The following is a 16,336-nucleotide window of genomic DNA, read 5'->3' on the forward strand; positions in this document are numbered from 1 at the left end:
ATCCACTGAGCCAAGCCAGCTAGGGCTCCTCCTTCTTTCTTCATCAGTAAACCCCTGTTCGTCATTAAAAACCAAGTCCCAGTTTCACTTGCTCTGCAAATCCTCCTCCTGACATACCTTCATCAGAGTTAAAGCCATCTCTACTTACAATCCTACTAGCTCATTACTCTTGGGATGAAATCCAAGTTTCTCAATAAAATCTGGCTAATGCCTGCCTTTCCAACCTCTAACCCCGCCTGCCCCCCTATTACATTTTATGTTCAAGTTTAAAGAACTAATGGCTCACAGATCCCTAAGGACATCACACTCATCCCTTCACTTAGTATACCCTTTTTACCACTGTCCCAGGTTGACTCCTATTCATTTTCCAAAATTCATCTCAGGCATCACCTCTTCTGGGTAGCCTTTCCTGGCATCCTAGGACAGTGAAATGCCCTTTTCTGCATTTCCAGGGCATGCAGTGCTGATCTCTTGTCACAACACCTTTTAGGATTGAACATGAATGTGTTTTTGCTTCACTAATATGTGTCTACCTTATTAGTCTTTGCATATCCAGAACCCAGCATAGAGCAGACACTAAATATGTTTGGAGAAAGAAGGGAAGGATAACAAATAAGGGAAGAGTCATTGATCCGCAAGTGAATCAGATTTTGCATTGGAAACCAATTGTTCCAAATGCTATGAAGTATACTGAATGTGATGCGCATACAGATACAGACACAGGGATTTGCATGAATACACATACAGACAAACAAACACAAACCAGTTAGGTCTGAAGGCAAGCAGGGCCCTCAGAGTCAGCTGCTGGTTCCTCCTTAGACAGGAATACCTGAAGCAGGGCTTTCCTCTCTCTGCTGGCCTGACCATTTCTGGCTGCTGGATGACCACTGCATTGGGCCTACCACTTTATAGGCCCAAATTCTGCCTAGACTAACAGCATCTTTGGTTCCTGATTACATTTCTGGCTCTGCTCTTACCTTTAGGTCCTGCATACTATACCGTAGCCTAACCTTTTGCTCCTAACCTCCTTAGTCTTCAATCTGGCTTCTGGGCTTCTCTCAGTTCCTATTCCCTTGGCTCAGTGTTCCTCCCCTCCTCCACTCCTTGTCATACACAGACACGTCTAAATACAAAAAGACACATACAATACAGAAAGGCATAAAATGATGTATACACACATACAAAGAAACAAACATGAAGGCACAGAGAGACGTATACACATATGTAAGCACTCACAAAGAGAAATGTTACGGGCATCAATAGGATTGACATCCAGAATAGGCAAAGCAGACTCACCAACAAAATGGAGAGAAAGGAAAAACAACAGTCTGCATAGTAAGAAAGAATATCCCTGTCTGTCAAAGCAAACTACCGTCTGGGTTTTCCTAGAAACATGAGAGATACCATCTGGGGGAGCTGCTGCTTCCTCCTGTATCTGGCTAAGTCACTGGGACAGATTGCAAACTATGCCTATACTCCCTCTGATGTGTATGTAGTTCAGCTTGTTTAGCAACTGGTATACTTCCCTGAGTGCTGGTTGACAATGTGTCTTCTGCTACACCAGCACATGTTAGATTACCTCTTATTCCTCTTGAAACTCCCATAGTCCCCTGTCCACACCACCATTATAGCCCTTAAAATGTGTTATTGTCATTGCCAGTTTATATATCTGCCTCTCACGAGCCTGTAGGCTTGTCAATGACAAAGAGTATCTTATTTTCATCCTTACAGATGAGGGAAGTGAGGCTTCAAATTACTTGACCTTATAGCTAGGACACTGCAAAGCTTGCATGTAAATTCAGGTCAGACTCTAAAGTTGTGCCTCATATTTTTAAAAATTCAAGGTTTAAATACTTTCTTCTAAGAAACTAAAGTTAGGACTGAATGCATGAGCAAAGCCACAGAACTTGGACTCAATGGGGGATATAACCTGGAAGCTGACTATGAGCCACTCTTGGTAGGTGAATACTACAGCCATCTTATAAATAATGCATTTACAAGGAAAAATCTGGCCAGGTCTCTTCCTTAGCCCAAGGAGAAGGTCTCATCCAAAGAATGATATCCTTCATGATATCAGTCACCTCTGTTCTGCCCAAAAGACCTGAGCTGAATTCAATCTGTACTTTGTCTAGATTAAGTACAGGTTCTCAGAATGTTCCACAAGGCAAGAAATAAGATGGTGATTGCACCAGGAGATAGGCAGGGAACTAGAAGGCAAAAAAAAAAACGGAGAGGTGTCTCTAAACTGTAACAATCCTTTAGGTCAAAAAATCACTGCAGCAACAAAAATGTATATATCAAAACATATACTGAGGTTATGTGCATAACTGTCTGCAATTATTTCTTTTCTACCCTATTTTGCATATGGTATGCTTTAAAAAAAAAAAAAGGCAAAAGCTCCAAGCTGTCAAAACTGTGCAGAGAGGGATATATGTATATAAAAAAATCTATGTTCAGGATTCGGCCCAGAGGCCAAGAAGAGAACTCTGTTTCCCAGGGGCTGGCATTGGCATGGCAGCGGCAGTGGAAATTGGAGGGAGGCCCTGAGCACAAGGTGAATCCAGGAAAAATAAAGCCAGGACTACTTAGCCAGCTGCCTTTGACATCCCCGCTCATGGAGCTCCATATGGTAAGGGCCAAGAATGTGATGCAGGCCCCTAGTATTTGGGTGAGAGGGAATTACCACCTGGGTTCTTTCCTATCATTTCAGCTTCCCCTACCACTTCAGCTACAAAAAAACAAAAAAGGTAGGTCAAAAGGGATGGAGAGGAAGAGAGGGAGAGAAAAAGGGACAGAGAGAGGGAGGGAAGGAGGGAGGAAGAGAGGGGAGGGAAGGAGGGAGGGAAGGAGGGAGGGAAGGAGGGAGGAAGAGAGGGGAGGGAAAGGAAGGGACAGGAGGGAAGAAGAGAGGGAGGAAGGAATTCTCCCAAAGAGAATGCCTCAGGGACCTTCAGTCAGGATGTCCTCAGAAACCTTCTCAGAAACAAAGGCAACTAGTTGTCAGTAAGCTAACTAGGGATCTCTGCTTCCAGAAACAATGGTACTTCAGACTTGGAAGCACCTCTACATATCTCGCAAAGTTAGGAATGGGGAAAATGGGGACAGAAATCAACATGGTTTTCAAAGTGTTTTCTGTAGGGCCCTAGGGATTCTTATGGGTTGGACTACAGAACGGCAAGTGAGAGGTGACCAATGTGGTAACAATTTTTTTAACCTCTTTATTGAGATATAATTCACATACCAATTCTGTGTACAACTCAAGTGTTTTTAGCATATTCACAGAATTGTGCCACCATTGCCAGTTAATGTTTTCATTGGCCTGATGCAGATGTGAGTTGCAAAAACAAAAAAAATAGATAACTATGAGCTAATTCAGTCTCAGTTTCCTTATCGGTGAAATGGAAAAATTAATACCTACCCCACGGGTTTTTTGTAAAGACTACCAGAGAGGGTGTATGCAAAAACTCCAGTACAGGCCTAGCACGTGGTAGCAGTGGTAGGAGGAGAAGGAGTAATACTACTACCATGAACTAAAGCCACAGGCTGGGCACTCTCTACACAGGATTTCACTTCATCTTCGCTATAATACTTCAAGGTAGAGTTACTGTTCCCATTTGACAGTGAGGAAACAAAAGCTTACAGAGCTTTAGAAACTTTCCAAGGCCATATTAGTTATAATTGGTGAAAGGACACCTAAAACCCTCATCTTTCTTGCTCCAAAGCCTGTGCATACTTTTGCTCAGTCAGCCTTTCAGCATTCTCAGTGTCTTCCTTTTTTTTTTTTCTTCATCTATGCTCCTCTAGTATGTGTTTTTTCTCTAGGACTTTTCTTAATTATCTTAAATACAGTGATTGTACCTCCATCCAGGTTCTGTATGTGATTCATGGCATAGAGTAGGGGTATAGGAAAGAGGATCACAGAGGAGATCAATCATGCACTTCATACACTAACATATCTGGAGCCCAGACCGTAGCAACTCTTAGAAAAAGCCCACCAATGACTCAGCTACGAACCTTGCCAGGAATTCACAAGCCCAAAGCACCGTGTTCCCCCATAGCACTGATCAGCCAACTGTACTCTTGTTCTGCTGTAAGGAAACAATTTAAGGGGCACACAGAAATAAGACAGAATCTTTGCTTTAAAATTCAAAAGATTAACTCATTATTTTTACATGTAAGGCCCTATACCAAGCACACAGTGGGGGAAACAGTGATGAATAAGCCATTGGAGGCACCTGCTATCTAGTAGGACACACAAAATGGACCCAACTAATTACAATACAGAGCAGAGCAATATGCCAAATGAGAGATTCATGCCAAGTACTCTGGAACATGAGAGAGAAAGGGTCACTTCCCACTATAGGGAAACAAACAAGATTTCTTGGAGGAAACAAGATTTAATCTCGGCCAAAAATACTCAACCAGGAGCAATTCTATCCCCCAGGGTAATTAACAATGGGCAATAGAGACATTTTTGGTTGTTATAACTAAGGGGTTGTGATAAGATAAAGATGTGTTACTGGCATCACATGTGTATTATAAATTAGGGATACTGCTAAACATCTTATAATGCACAGGAAGTTCTCCACAACAAAGAATTATCTGGCCCAAAATGTCAATAATGCTGAGGCTAAGAAACCATATCTAGGCTTTGGTGGACAAGTGGAATTTTTACAGGCAAAAATGGGAGTTGCAAGAGAGATGGGAGGCAGAAAGATGCCAGGATGAAAAATTATCTGGAGCAAAGGCACAGTGATGGGACATGAAGAGCATGTTTGAGATGGCTATGACAAAGAGGAACGGAATACAGTGTAATGTGAACGAGTCAGGTGAGCTAAAGTCAGATTGTGGTAACACTGAAGGGCAGGTTAGAGCAGCGGTCGCCAACATTTCGGACCTCACGGACCACCAGTGGTCTGCAGGCCACTGGTTGGTGACTGCAGGGTTAGAGTTTAGATTAATTTAGAAAGCAAAGGTAAGCCACTTATAGTTTCATAATCTCTAAAATAGAGTTAGTGACACCTAATTTAGAGTGGTTGAGGATTAAATGAAACTGTATATGCAATCAGCTGGCACAAGGCTTGGCACATGGTAGGGATGCTCCTATTCTACCACATTCCCTTTACAAGGTAGAAATAATTATCAGAGTTGTGCATTTTTTAGTAATTCGAGTATTAGTGCAAAAAGACAAACTTATAGGAAGACAATATAAACAAAAATTAGGGCACAAAGCAAGACATTCTAATTAAGAGCTAAATTAAGTGATATAGACTGTGTGCTACAAAAGTTAGTACTGAGATGAGAAAGGTCAACATGGGTGGAAAAGTTAGGGAAGGTTTATGAAAAGTAAGGCTGGAGCATTCCAGAAGACTCCTAAAACCGATACAGACAGGGCCAGAGGTAGGAAGGAGGGATATGAGAAATTGATTCCAAGTAAGGAGAACTACTGAGCAAAGAAAGGGGACTAGGAATGACTATGAGACAAGAGCCAGACCAAGTGGTAGGAAGTATATCTAGAACAAGATTTTTAACCATTTTCATCTCATGGCACACACAAACTAATTACTAAAATCCTGCGGCACACCAAAAAATATAATTTTTGCCTATCTGATGAAAAAAATAGGTATAATTTTTTCAAAAAATATATATTTTTTATTTCAGAGAGGAAGGGAGATGGAGAGGGAGAGGGAGAGATAGAAACATCAATGATGAGAGAATCATTGATCAGCTGCCTCCTGCATGCCCCACACTGGGAATCAAGCTTGCAACCCAGGCATGTGAATCGAACTGTGATGTCCTGGTTCATATGTCCATGCTCAACCACTGAGCCACATAGGCCGGATATTTGTGCATAGGATTTAGCATGAATATACATTTTCATTTATCTACAGGGCAAATACTGAGAAGTAGATCAGCTGGGCCATGTAATAAGTTATTTTTTAACTTTATAAGAAACTATCAGCAAGAGTTCCAGTGGTTCTTCCTACTTGGCTAGCACTTAGTATTTGCCATTTTTAATTCAGTCATTCTATTAGATGTGCAGTATTATCTCATTGTGATTTTAATTTGCACTTCCTTAATGACTAATAATATTGAGCATCTTTTCACATGCTTATTTGCCATCCTATAATTTCTTTGATGAAGTGTCTATTCAAAATTTTCCCCATTTTCTATGGAGTTGCTTGTTTTCTTTTGTTGAGTCTTTAGAGTTCTTTGTTTGAGCTGGGAACTTCTTATTTTATTTTATTTTATTTTATTTTATTTATTCTTTTTTTGTTGTTAATCCTCATCCAAGGATATTTTCCCATTCATTTTTTAGAGAGAGTGGAAGGGAAGGGGAAAGACAGAGAGAGAGAAACATTGACGTGAGAGAGACACATTGATTGATTGCCTCCCGCACGCACCGGACCAGGGCCAGGGCTAGGGATCTAGCCTGCAACCCAGGTACATGCCAGTGACTAGAATCGAACCTGGGGCCCTTCAGTCTGAGGGCTGATGCTCTATCTACTGAACCAAACTGGCTAGGGCGAGCTGGGAACTTTAACAGCGCTTTTCTCACTTAATCCTGACAACAACCTTGCAAAGATAAGAATCATTAACCACCATTTTACCCTAAGAAAATAAAAGTAGAAGTCATTAAACTACTATAATCTGGTTACAGTTCTGCATAATTTCAAAGTTTACTCATTACTTAGCCACTTGTGACACATAGACATCTAGAATGCAAGCTCTATAAAAGTAAAGATCTTGTCAGTTTTGTCCACTGTAGAATCCACAGCCCCCACAAATAATGCCTGACACATAATGGGGTATTCAATCAGAATTTGTTTAATGATGAATAAATGCCCTTAATATTTCATGTAAGTTCCAGAAATAAAAATAACAGTGCTCACAGAGTCTGGTCCAGTCAAGAAGTCAGTGGTTTAAGGCAGGCCCTTGTCTGTGCACCTCAGACTGTCACAACAACCTGATAGTACCATCCCACTGCAGCAAATCCTTTGCCTCTGGGCAGTGTCCTCACCAGAGCTCTGAATAGAACATAGGTCATTAATTCTCACAATGCTAGGCTGGTAGTGCTCCTGCCAGCTTGGCAAGAAGGGGACCATCACCAATAGTGGCATCTTGCTCATCTGAAGGGCCCATAATCTACAGCCTCTGCTGTCTAGGAGAGAAGCAAGCAAAGATGGCACTTGAGCAGCCAAACTAACTTCCCCATAAACAAAATATATTTTATTTTCTATAAAATGCCTGCGAGTCTCAGTTTACCATAAGTCTAAGTTCATAGCTCACAGCAAAGCAGATAGAGCAGTTAAAAATGAATGAACCAAAGAAGAGGCAAGAAAACTATAAGAGGAAATCACAACCATACATTTGGAATATAGGCACTGGGATAAATAGCATAAGAGGCCCTGAAGACATGCTTGAATTATCCAAAGAAAGTTAACACTCTGCTCACAATAATCTGTGATAAGAAAGACTTACTTCAGCCCTAGCCAGTATGGCTCAGTGGATAGAGCATTGGCCTGAGGACTGAAGGGTCCCAGGTTCGATTCCAGTCAGGGGCACATACCTCGGTTGCAGGCTCCTCCCTGGCCTGGGCCCTGGTAAGGGCTCGTGCAGGAGGCAACCAATTGATGTGTTTCTCTCACATCAATATTTCTCTCTGTCTTTCCCTCTCTCTTCCACTCTCTCTAAAAATCAATGGAAAAATATCCTCAGTTGAGGATTAGAAAGAAAGAAAAAAAGACAGAAAGAAAGAAGTAAATAAAGGCAATGCTTAAAAACAAAAATAAAAATTTTTAAAAAGACTCACTTCAAAAATGGCCAAAATTTTAAAAGATGGAGTACTGAGGTTATAGTTCAAATTACCTGAAAACTTACTGATGTAAGGCTAAATAAATGAGGCCTTAATAGAGGATCCCTTCAGACTTCTACTAAGGTCCTTAAGAAATCAGCAGTGCTTTTACTAGTAAATGGGTCATAAAAATCTCAGGTTCTTGATGTCCAATACAACCAGGGTTTCCTCTCTGATGCCTCGATGTCTATTATCTAACAGTCTAAGCCCTGAGCTGTCCACACAACTTTCTAGTTACATCCTGAACTCTGAGGTTCTCTCATATATGATTAGACTAATTTAAGCACACATTACTTTCCCCTTCAAAGACAGTAGCTTGTGACTGATCCTGAAAACTCCCACTAGCAGGTTACTCTAACCACCAGAGGCCCGAGGTTGCAGCAAGAACATCTGAAGCCAAGGCAGGCAGAAGCTATGCTGAAAAAGAGCAGCTCGCCACTGGCTCAGAGCAGGGTGACAGCTTTTGTGTTATTTTAGAACAATTTGTGCTGATGAGCTTTTTGTTGTGGTAACATTTCTCTAAAAAGAACATTTTCTTCCTCCTCTCATTTTACAAAGTAATTCAGCAGAAAGTGAAAAATGAAGGAAGGCAGATGACAAGGATATCCAGGAATTGGTGAAGCTTGGACCATATCACCTTAACTGTTGTGCCATCCATCTCCCAGTCCCATGGCCAGGCCCTTCGAGGGAGATCAGGACGCCTCTAGGCCTCATTCATTACCAGAAACATGACTCTATTTCCAGCATAGAGAAAATTGGATCCTGTGAGGACCAGTAACACTTCTAGATATAACCAAAAGTTTAGATATTTTCATCATGGTTATTGTCCTTGCTCAAGAACCTACAATTGCCAAGTTCAAGAAGCACACATAGCTCAGTCTAGTTGCCTGGGCCCACTTTCTTTTCCAGATTTTTGTCCTGCAGTTTTCTACCACAGTCACTCTAACTAAACCTACCTCCACATTCTTTGCTCACACTCGTTCCCTACAACTCAGGCTGCCCCACCCTTTCCAATCTATCCAAAATCTACTTTTCCTCCAGGAAGTCTATTTTTTCCCCTCTTATAAATCCCTTAGCCATTACCTTGTTCAACCTAATACAAGGATTCCCTCTGCTGACCAGTTAGTGGAGTGCTATATTCTACTTGCCCATCTTCAATGACAGGAAGTTAACTATCTACCTACCTAGCTACCTACCTACCAAAGAAGTCCTTTCCATGTTGAGATAGTACTATTAGGCAATTCTTTATTCTAGAAGAATATGCCTATATTTTTACGTTTCCTACATTGGTCCTGGCTCTGCCCTTAGAATAAGAGAAACAATTCAGCAATATTTAACAGCATGAGCTTTGAAATCAGGTCTGTGCTCATGTTCAGTATTTACTTGAACAAAATGCTTAACTTTTCCAAGGCTCCAGTCCTTAATAACAATATCAGCTTTATAAGGCTGATAAGAAAGTTAAAAGAATAACTATGGCCCTGGCTGGTTTGGCTCTGTGGTTTGGACGTCGGCGCATGGACCAAAGGGTAAAGGGTTTGATTCTCAGTCAAGGGCATGTACCTTGGTTGCAGGTTCAATCCCAGGCAAAGAATCGATGTGTCTCTCAGGCTGATGCTTCTCTCTCCCTTCCCCTCTCTTCCCTCCCTCCCACTTTCTCTCAAAAAAAAAAAGAAAAATCAATGGAAAAGATATCCTCAGGTAAGGATTAAAATAAAAAAGAACTATGCAAAGAGCTTAACACTGTGCCTCACATAGTATAAGAATTTAATAGCCCTGATCAGTTTGGCTCAGTGGATAGAGCGTCAGCCTGCGGACTCAAGGGTCCCAGGTTCGATTCTGGTCAAGGGCATGTGCCCAGGTTGCGGGCTCGGTCTCAGTCTATCTCTCTCTTCCTCTCCGTTCCTCTCTGAAATCAATAAAAATATATTTTAAAAAAAGAATTTAATAAATCATAGCTAGCGCTGTGGTTTTCATTGTTATCATCATTGTTATGTAAGTCTGATTCCTCTATTTCTTATGTATTTGAAAACAGAAATTGTGTTACCCAAGTTTTTTCTTTTCCAGGCTAAATTTTCTTCACTAGACTGTAAATTATGTGAGGACAGATGTGTCTGCCCCACTTACTGCCATATCCACATGTCTAGAACTGTGCCTGGCGCATATATAATACATATATAATAGACACTCATAAATACTGACATGTATTGAATGGTCTCCATTTCACAGTTTCTGTGCTCTTCATCAGTCACGTCATGCCTCTATGTATAGGCTCTCACTGTTACAAATGCTTTTGACGAGGTGAGATCCAAAACTGAACTCAAAACTTGAAGGTGAGCTAAGCAGCAGAGAGAGGAGACTAAGAATTCCTCCTCCCTCATGATATACACCATATCACTATTAAAGATTTGGCAAACTTGGCAGTTTCACCAAACTGCTGGTTCATGTTGAGCTTGAAATTAATTGAAACCTTTAAATCTTTTCACACATGATGACTTTGTTTTCTGGGCTCTCTGGAATTGGAACTGTAGTAATGCCAAAATGTGAAACAATAACATAGCTTTTTCCATTTAGAGATTCTTCTCGCTTTTACTATCTGAACTACTCAACTGGCTCCCAGCAACTGCAGCCTGGAATTAAGAATGATCTTTTTAGGACCATTTGTTTCTTCCTCCCAAATAGAGTATAAGCTCCCAGAGAGCAAGATCTGTCTTGCCTTCTCTCTCACTTGCCAACCCAGGGCTGAGCACAGAGTAAGAACAGATTGATGCCCTCTGTCTACAGCAGGATTGCAAGAAGGATTCAGGGGGACTATAAAGACCAACCTTGGGGGTCTCTCTCCCTCTCAAACAGCACAGCTCAGTCAGTGTTGTGCTTCTAGCCAGTAGGTGAGCGGGAGCCAGTCCAGGCAGAGATGCACACATAAGGCCTGCACTCTGAACAGCTGGCTCCTGGAGGGCTGCTCTGCTGAGAACCACTTCCCCTGATAGGGATGAGTTTCTAGAGAACAAGCCTGTATCAAAGCCATCTCTCCACGGGGAACAGTCTGTCTAGAGAGCTTTCAGGGACTGTTCACACAGGAAGAGAAGAGAGCCACAGCAGGATGAGAGGGCTCACCTCATCACTTTCTTCCACATCCACATCACCATTGGCATCATCATCCATCAGTTTGTGGATGCTGCGGACTGCATCAAAGCTGAGCTTCTCATCCTCACTGTGACACAGGGGCTTGTCAATCCGGCAAAACTCTGTACAGGAAAAGCAAGAGATAACATTACTGGGGCTGCCACCCAACCTCCATTACCCATCTGTCTCTGTCCTTAGCTTCTAGCACCTTACTCCTCATATAGCCACTTAACCGGCTATTTATACAGAGAGAAAAGTGCTTCATCTAGCCTTTAACTGCCTCCCCAAGGATGTGCTGAAGCTCCCCCATTTAAGGACAATGCTTTATCATCCTAATAGTTCCTTTGCAGGGAAGTTAAGCATAGGACTAGGAATATACTGGGATCTAGAACATGAATAGGTAACTCAGAAAAAAAATATATAAATGAGAGAAAATACAAATAGCCAGTGAACATAGAGAAGAGTTTAGCCTCACTAGTAATCAAAGAAATACATATTCAAATATTTTTATTCAATTAATAAACAAATGTAAATTAATACAATCTTTTTAGAAATAGGAAAACGCCGATTCATTCCAATGCCAAAATAATAGTAGTTTCCTTTTTGTTCACTTTGTCACTACTGGGACATATAATGACTAACTGGAGAAACCCTTCACACCATAGGCCTTCCCACAGTCATATTCAGCAAGTATCTATCAGACATCTAAGGTCCAAAGCTTATCTGATATGAAAGTTTGGAAAGTCTGAGATGCAGCTTCCTCTGTCCACCATCACCCACAGTCAGTACTGCAGAAGTAAAACCAGAACAACAGCCTAGGCCACCCTAGTTCTTTTATGACACCTAATCATCTCTTACAAACCTGGAAAACACCTAGCCTGACTTACAGCATACAGCAGAAAGAATCTGGAAACTAGTCTTAGCTCTACAATGTGACTCTAGGGTGGTGACTTCCTTTCTCCAGGCCTCAAGTTCATTATTTAAAAAACAAACAAACACATTTTAATTACAGTTTCTAGTATTTCTTCCAATTCCCAGATTCTAAAATTCCTTTTTCCTTTGACCCTAACCTTGATTACTACTTTCTAGACAAAATATTCTTCAGACACCTCCGAAGAAGTTGGAAGAAAGACGCTAACTTCCCAGATAACAGAAGATGCTATCAGGAGAGAAAGCACAAGACAGGGTAAAGAAGCTACTGCTTCAAAGCCTTCTAGAAGGCACTGATCTAAGACCTGAACACTCTAATCCATTTAATCACTTACTTGTTTGCTGGTCAAACAGTGACAAGATAGGCCATTTCCCTATCACTTGCTAGTTGCTCAAATCCTTTTCAATACAGGGAAGGGGTATAAATAAAAAAACTTTTAAATGTCCCAGATGTGATTTAATAAAAATATGTTGAATACTGAAGTTCACAGATATAACTGGTATGTCCAAAGTCAAAGGCAAATGAAGAGCCACAGAAAGAACCCATCTATTGATTCCCAGGCCAGCACTTCACCTAATTGCCTTTATGCCAAAGTGACCAGATAGCTTTAGGTTGGTTTCATCTTCTGGAAGCCACAAATGGTAATACTGATGAGAAGTAGTACACTGAAGAAATGGCTTAATAAAAGAAAAAAGTAAGATAAATATATGCATACAAAATAGTATGCATACAAATAGTATGCATACAAAAAAGTAAGATAAATAGTATGCATACAGTAGTAGGCATACATGGAATATAGTATCCATGTAACCATATGTTCTTCTACATTTGTCCTGCCAAGTTGGAGTAAGGAATAGAGGGTGGGAGGAAGGAGTAGTGGCTACTAATGGGAAGAGTAGAATGTAGCCAAATATTAAGGCATTGTTTTTCACTTCCTCACCAATAAGAGCTCTTGGCACGATTTTTTCATTTATGGACTCCTATCCTACTCTTCCAAAACAATTGCAATAAAGCAATAAGTAATGACTAGTTCATAGATAAAGTACACAGCACTAAGATTAGCACAACCAATATAACACTTTCACTCCCTTATTCCTGTTTCTGTATTACTGAAAGACACATATAATTGCCCATCAGAGTTTTTTGATCAGCATAGGATGTGTCCATTTAAACAGCATTTATTGAGTGCTCTTCATATGTCAGGCTCTGTAATCAGCATGGGGTATAAAGATATGAATTAGGTCTCACCTTTGCTCTCAAGGAGCTAAATTATAAAAGTGAGGGAAATAGGCAATTAAAACACTATGTGCTAAGTGCCATAATAGAATCAAGATTACTCTAGAGGTCAGGAAACTTTTTCTGTAAAAGGCCAGTCAATAAACAATTTAGGATTTAGGGGCCATGTAGTTTCTGTTGCAACTACTTAGCTCTATCATTGAGCACTAAAGCAGCCATGGACAAAACAGAAGTAAATTAGTTTAGCTGTGTTCCAACAAAACATTATTTACAAAAACAGGCTGTGGGCTGGATTTGACCCCTGGGTCAGTTTGCTAACCCTTGTTCTATAAAATCATGGGTAGCACACCTGAACCACACTGAATTGACAGATTTCTGACCCAATCTTTCATTAGCCTGTATCCACACACAGGTTTATCCTAAGTAAAGCACAACTTTTAATAGGCTTTTAAAAATAATGGAAATAGTTTACTAAGCTCGAGGGCCTGTATGTCTCCAGGGTAGGCACCTGGAGTCAGCCAGCCCCTTTCCCAAAAGCCTATATACAACAAGTCCAAGAAGTTTATACTTCAAACAACAGGCTCTGGTTTGTAACTTGATCAAACTGACAGGTGACCTTTACTGCTGGCATCATCTGGCATAGAGAAGGATTAAAGGGATTGAAGATAAGAGAGTATAAAATCTTGATATCCCATATGGCTGTAGAAGCCTGTCCAGAAGAAAGCATGATTCAGCCATAATTCACAAATATCTCCAACCAAGGATTTCCTAAGCTATCTCTCTTTCCTGAGACCTTTTCTATTTTCTTTTATACATTCCAATTTGGCAAGTTTCCCAGAGCCATCTGGAAATACCTTAGAAGATCCACCAATTTAACAACACATTATTATGGCAATGGAGCCCTAGACTGGGAGTCAGAACACATATGTCAAAATCCCAGCTTCATCAGTTAGAACCATATTATATTGGACAAGTTGTTTAAATTCTGAGTCTCCAATATCTCATTTGCAAAATGAGGATAATTATTTCTGTTCCATAAGGTTTTTTGTGAGAATTAAGATCACATTTGTTAAAACACCTAGCAGAGGGCCCTGCCCAGTGTGGCTCAGTTGGTTGAGCATCGGTCCCAAGCACCAAAAGGTTGCTGATTCAATTCCCAGTCAAGACACCTGCCCAGTTTGCAGGCTCAATCCTCAATCCATGTTTCTCTCTCACATCAATGTCTCTCTGTGTCTCTCTCCCTCTCTTTCCCTCCTCTCTCTAAAATCAATAAAAACATATATTTTTAAAAAGCGATAATATTATTTAAAAAATAAAAACTCCTAGCCCTAGCCAGTTTGGCTCAGTGGATAATGGGTCAGTCAGTGGACCAGAAGGTTCCTGGGTTTGATTCCAGCCAAGGGCACAAACCTGAGTTGCAGGCTCCTCCCCGACCCTGGTTGGGACTTATGCAGGAGGCAACCCATCAATAAGTTTCTCTCACCTAGATATTTCTCTCTGTCTTTCCCTCTCTCTTCCACTCTTTAAAAATCAATGGAAAAAATATCCTCGGGTGAGAAGTAAAAAACAAGAAAAAAAAAAATACACCTAGCAGAGGGCCTGCATAAAGCTGACATTCAATACATTTGTAGTTTCCTACTTTCCTCCAAGAGCAACAGATAAACAATTCTCATCTTCTGCTAACTTCAGCCATTTTCCCTGTGAGATCATTAAGAATCAAATACAAGAAGTACAGTCCAATTAAATTGATCATTCATATGTTTTGGGTGAGACAGCAAGTGACTCTGATTCCCACAACATTTATATGTCTACCATTGGTAACATTTATCACAGTCTGTTGCAGTTGTCTATTTAATTTGTTTTCCCCTCAGACTATGATTTCTTTTAAGAGCTTAGGACCATATCCCAAGTAGTAAGCAAAAAACAGTTCTTGATATATGTTCAGTAAATGTCTTTTGAATAAATAACTAAATACCAATTCCACAATTATATGTAGGATTTTCTAGGCAAAAAAGAGAAGAATTCTAAGTAGAGAGAATAGCATAGAATCAGGTTTTGTAATTTTGGGGGGGTTAAAATTTTTAAAACCCAAAACTCTTTGATATGTACCATATTAGAAATTAAAACACAAATTCTAATATTTAGCAATTAATTCATTTTAAAACAATAACTCTCCTATGTGTTAATATAAATACATTTTTTAAAATAATTGTTTTCTGGAAAGAAATCATGAGAAGGGTGGAACTGTTTTATATTTTTGCAAATCTCTTTACTGTCTGGCTTACTAGAAGACAGCTGCAGTCTTATTATATCTGTTTCCTCATTCAATGTGTTGTTTTGATTGAAGATCAAAACATAGATATGCAGTAAGAAGAGGCAAGAGTATTTTAATAACCTTTCATATAATTGTGGACATTCTTCTCTGATACTACACCAAAATTCGACAAGTAGTAGATTTATTAAAGATTCGTTGCAGTGCAAAATCTGAAACTATATGGATGAACTTTTTGTACTCTATTACATTAAAATCCATTGTCCTATCTTGCACTTTTAACAGATCTTTTTATCCATGTGTGATTTTATAACATGATGCACTGGTCATTTAGAAATTACTGATTCAAGCCTTGGCCAGGTGGCTCAGTTGGTTGGAGCATCATTCCTGTACACCAAAAAGAAAAAAGGCTGTGGGTTCAATTCCTAATTAGGGCACATACCTAGGATGCAGGGGCACATACAGGAGGCAGCCGATCAATTTTTCTCTCTCTCACCCCCCTTTTCTCTTTCTCTAAAATCTAAAAACATATCCTGGGGTGAGTGGAGGAGGGAACTACTGATTCAATGAGTTTAGGCAGAGCTCATTTGACACATTTCATTTATACATTATCAAAATAATCACAAATATTAATATCACCACTGATTTAATCTGAAATGCTTTAAATCTGGGGAAGCTGTCAAATTCACAGTGGCAAATTTTTTTAAAAATAAAAGCTGAAATTTTAGCATTGACAACAAATATTATCAGTTATTTTCATTAAAGTAACAGACTCACTTCCTTCATTTTCAAGAAAATGTCTGCCAAATACATAAGTCTGAGTAACTATAGTTTTCTGTGTTAGACTTTATTTTTACCTTTATTTTTGCTAATCCTCACTGAGGATATTTTTCCATTGATTTATTTTATTTTATTTTTT

At 40.0% G+C, this 16,336-nt stretch overlaps 1 protein-coding gene across 4 annotated transcripts in view; it reads right to left on the reverse strand.

Moving 5' to 3' along the window:
- Nucleotides 1-16,336, reverse strand: part of STIM1 (stromal interaction molecule 1) — a 215,092-nt gene that overhangs the window by 76,909 nt on the left and 121,847 nt on the right. For all 4 annotated transcript variants that reach the window (XM_079787245.1, XM_079787246.1, XM_079787248.1 and 1 more), the window contains exon 2: nucleotides 10,970-11,100. In XM_079787245.1, the coding sequence (XP_079643371.1) occupies nucleotides 10,970-11,100 (131 nt within the window). The remainder of the gene's footprint in view (nucleotides 1-10,969; nucleotides 11,101-16,336) is intronic.

This window comes from Cnephaeus nilssonii (genome assembly GCF_951640355.1).
Source record: "Cnephaeus nilssonii genome assembly, chromosome: 13".
Lineage (NCBI taxonomy): Eukaryota > Metazoa > Chordata > Mammalia > Chiroptera > Vespertilionidae > Cnephaeus > Cnephaeus nilssonii.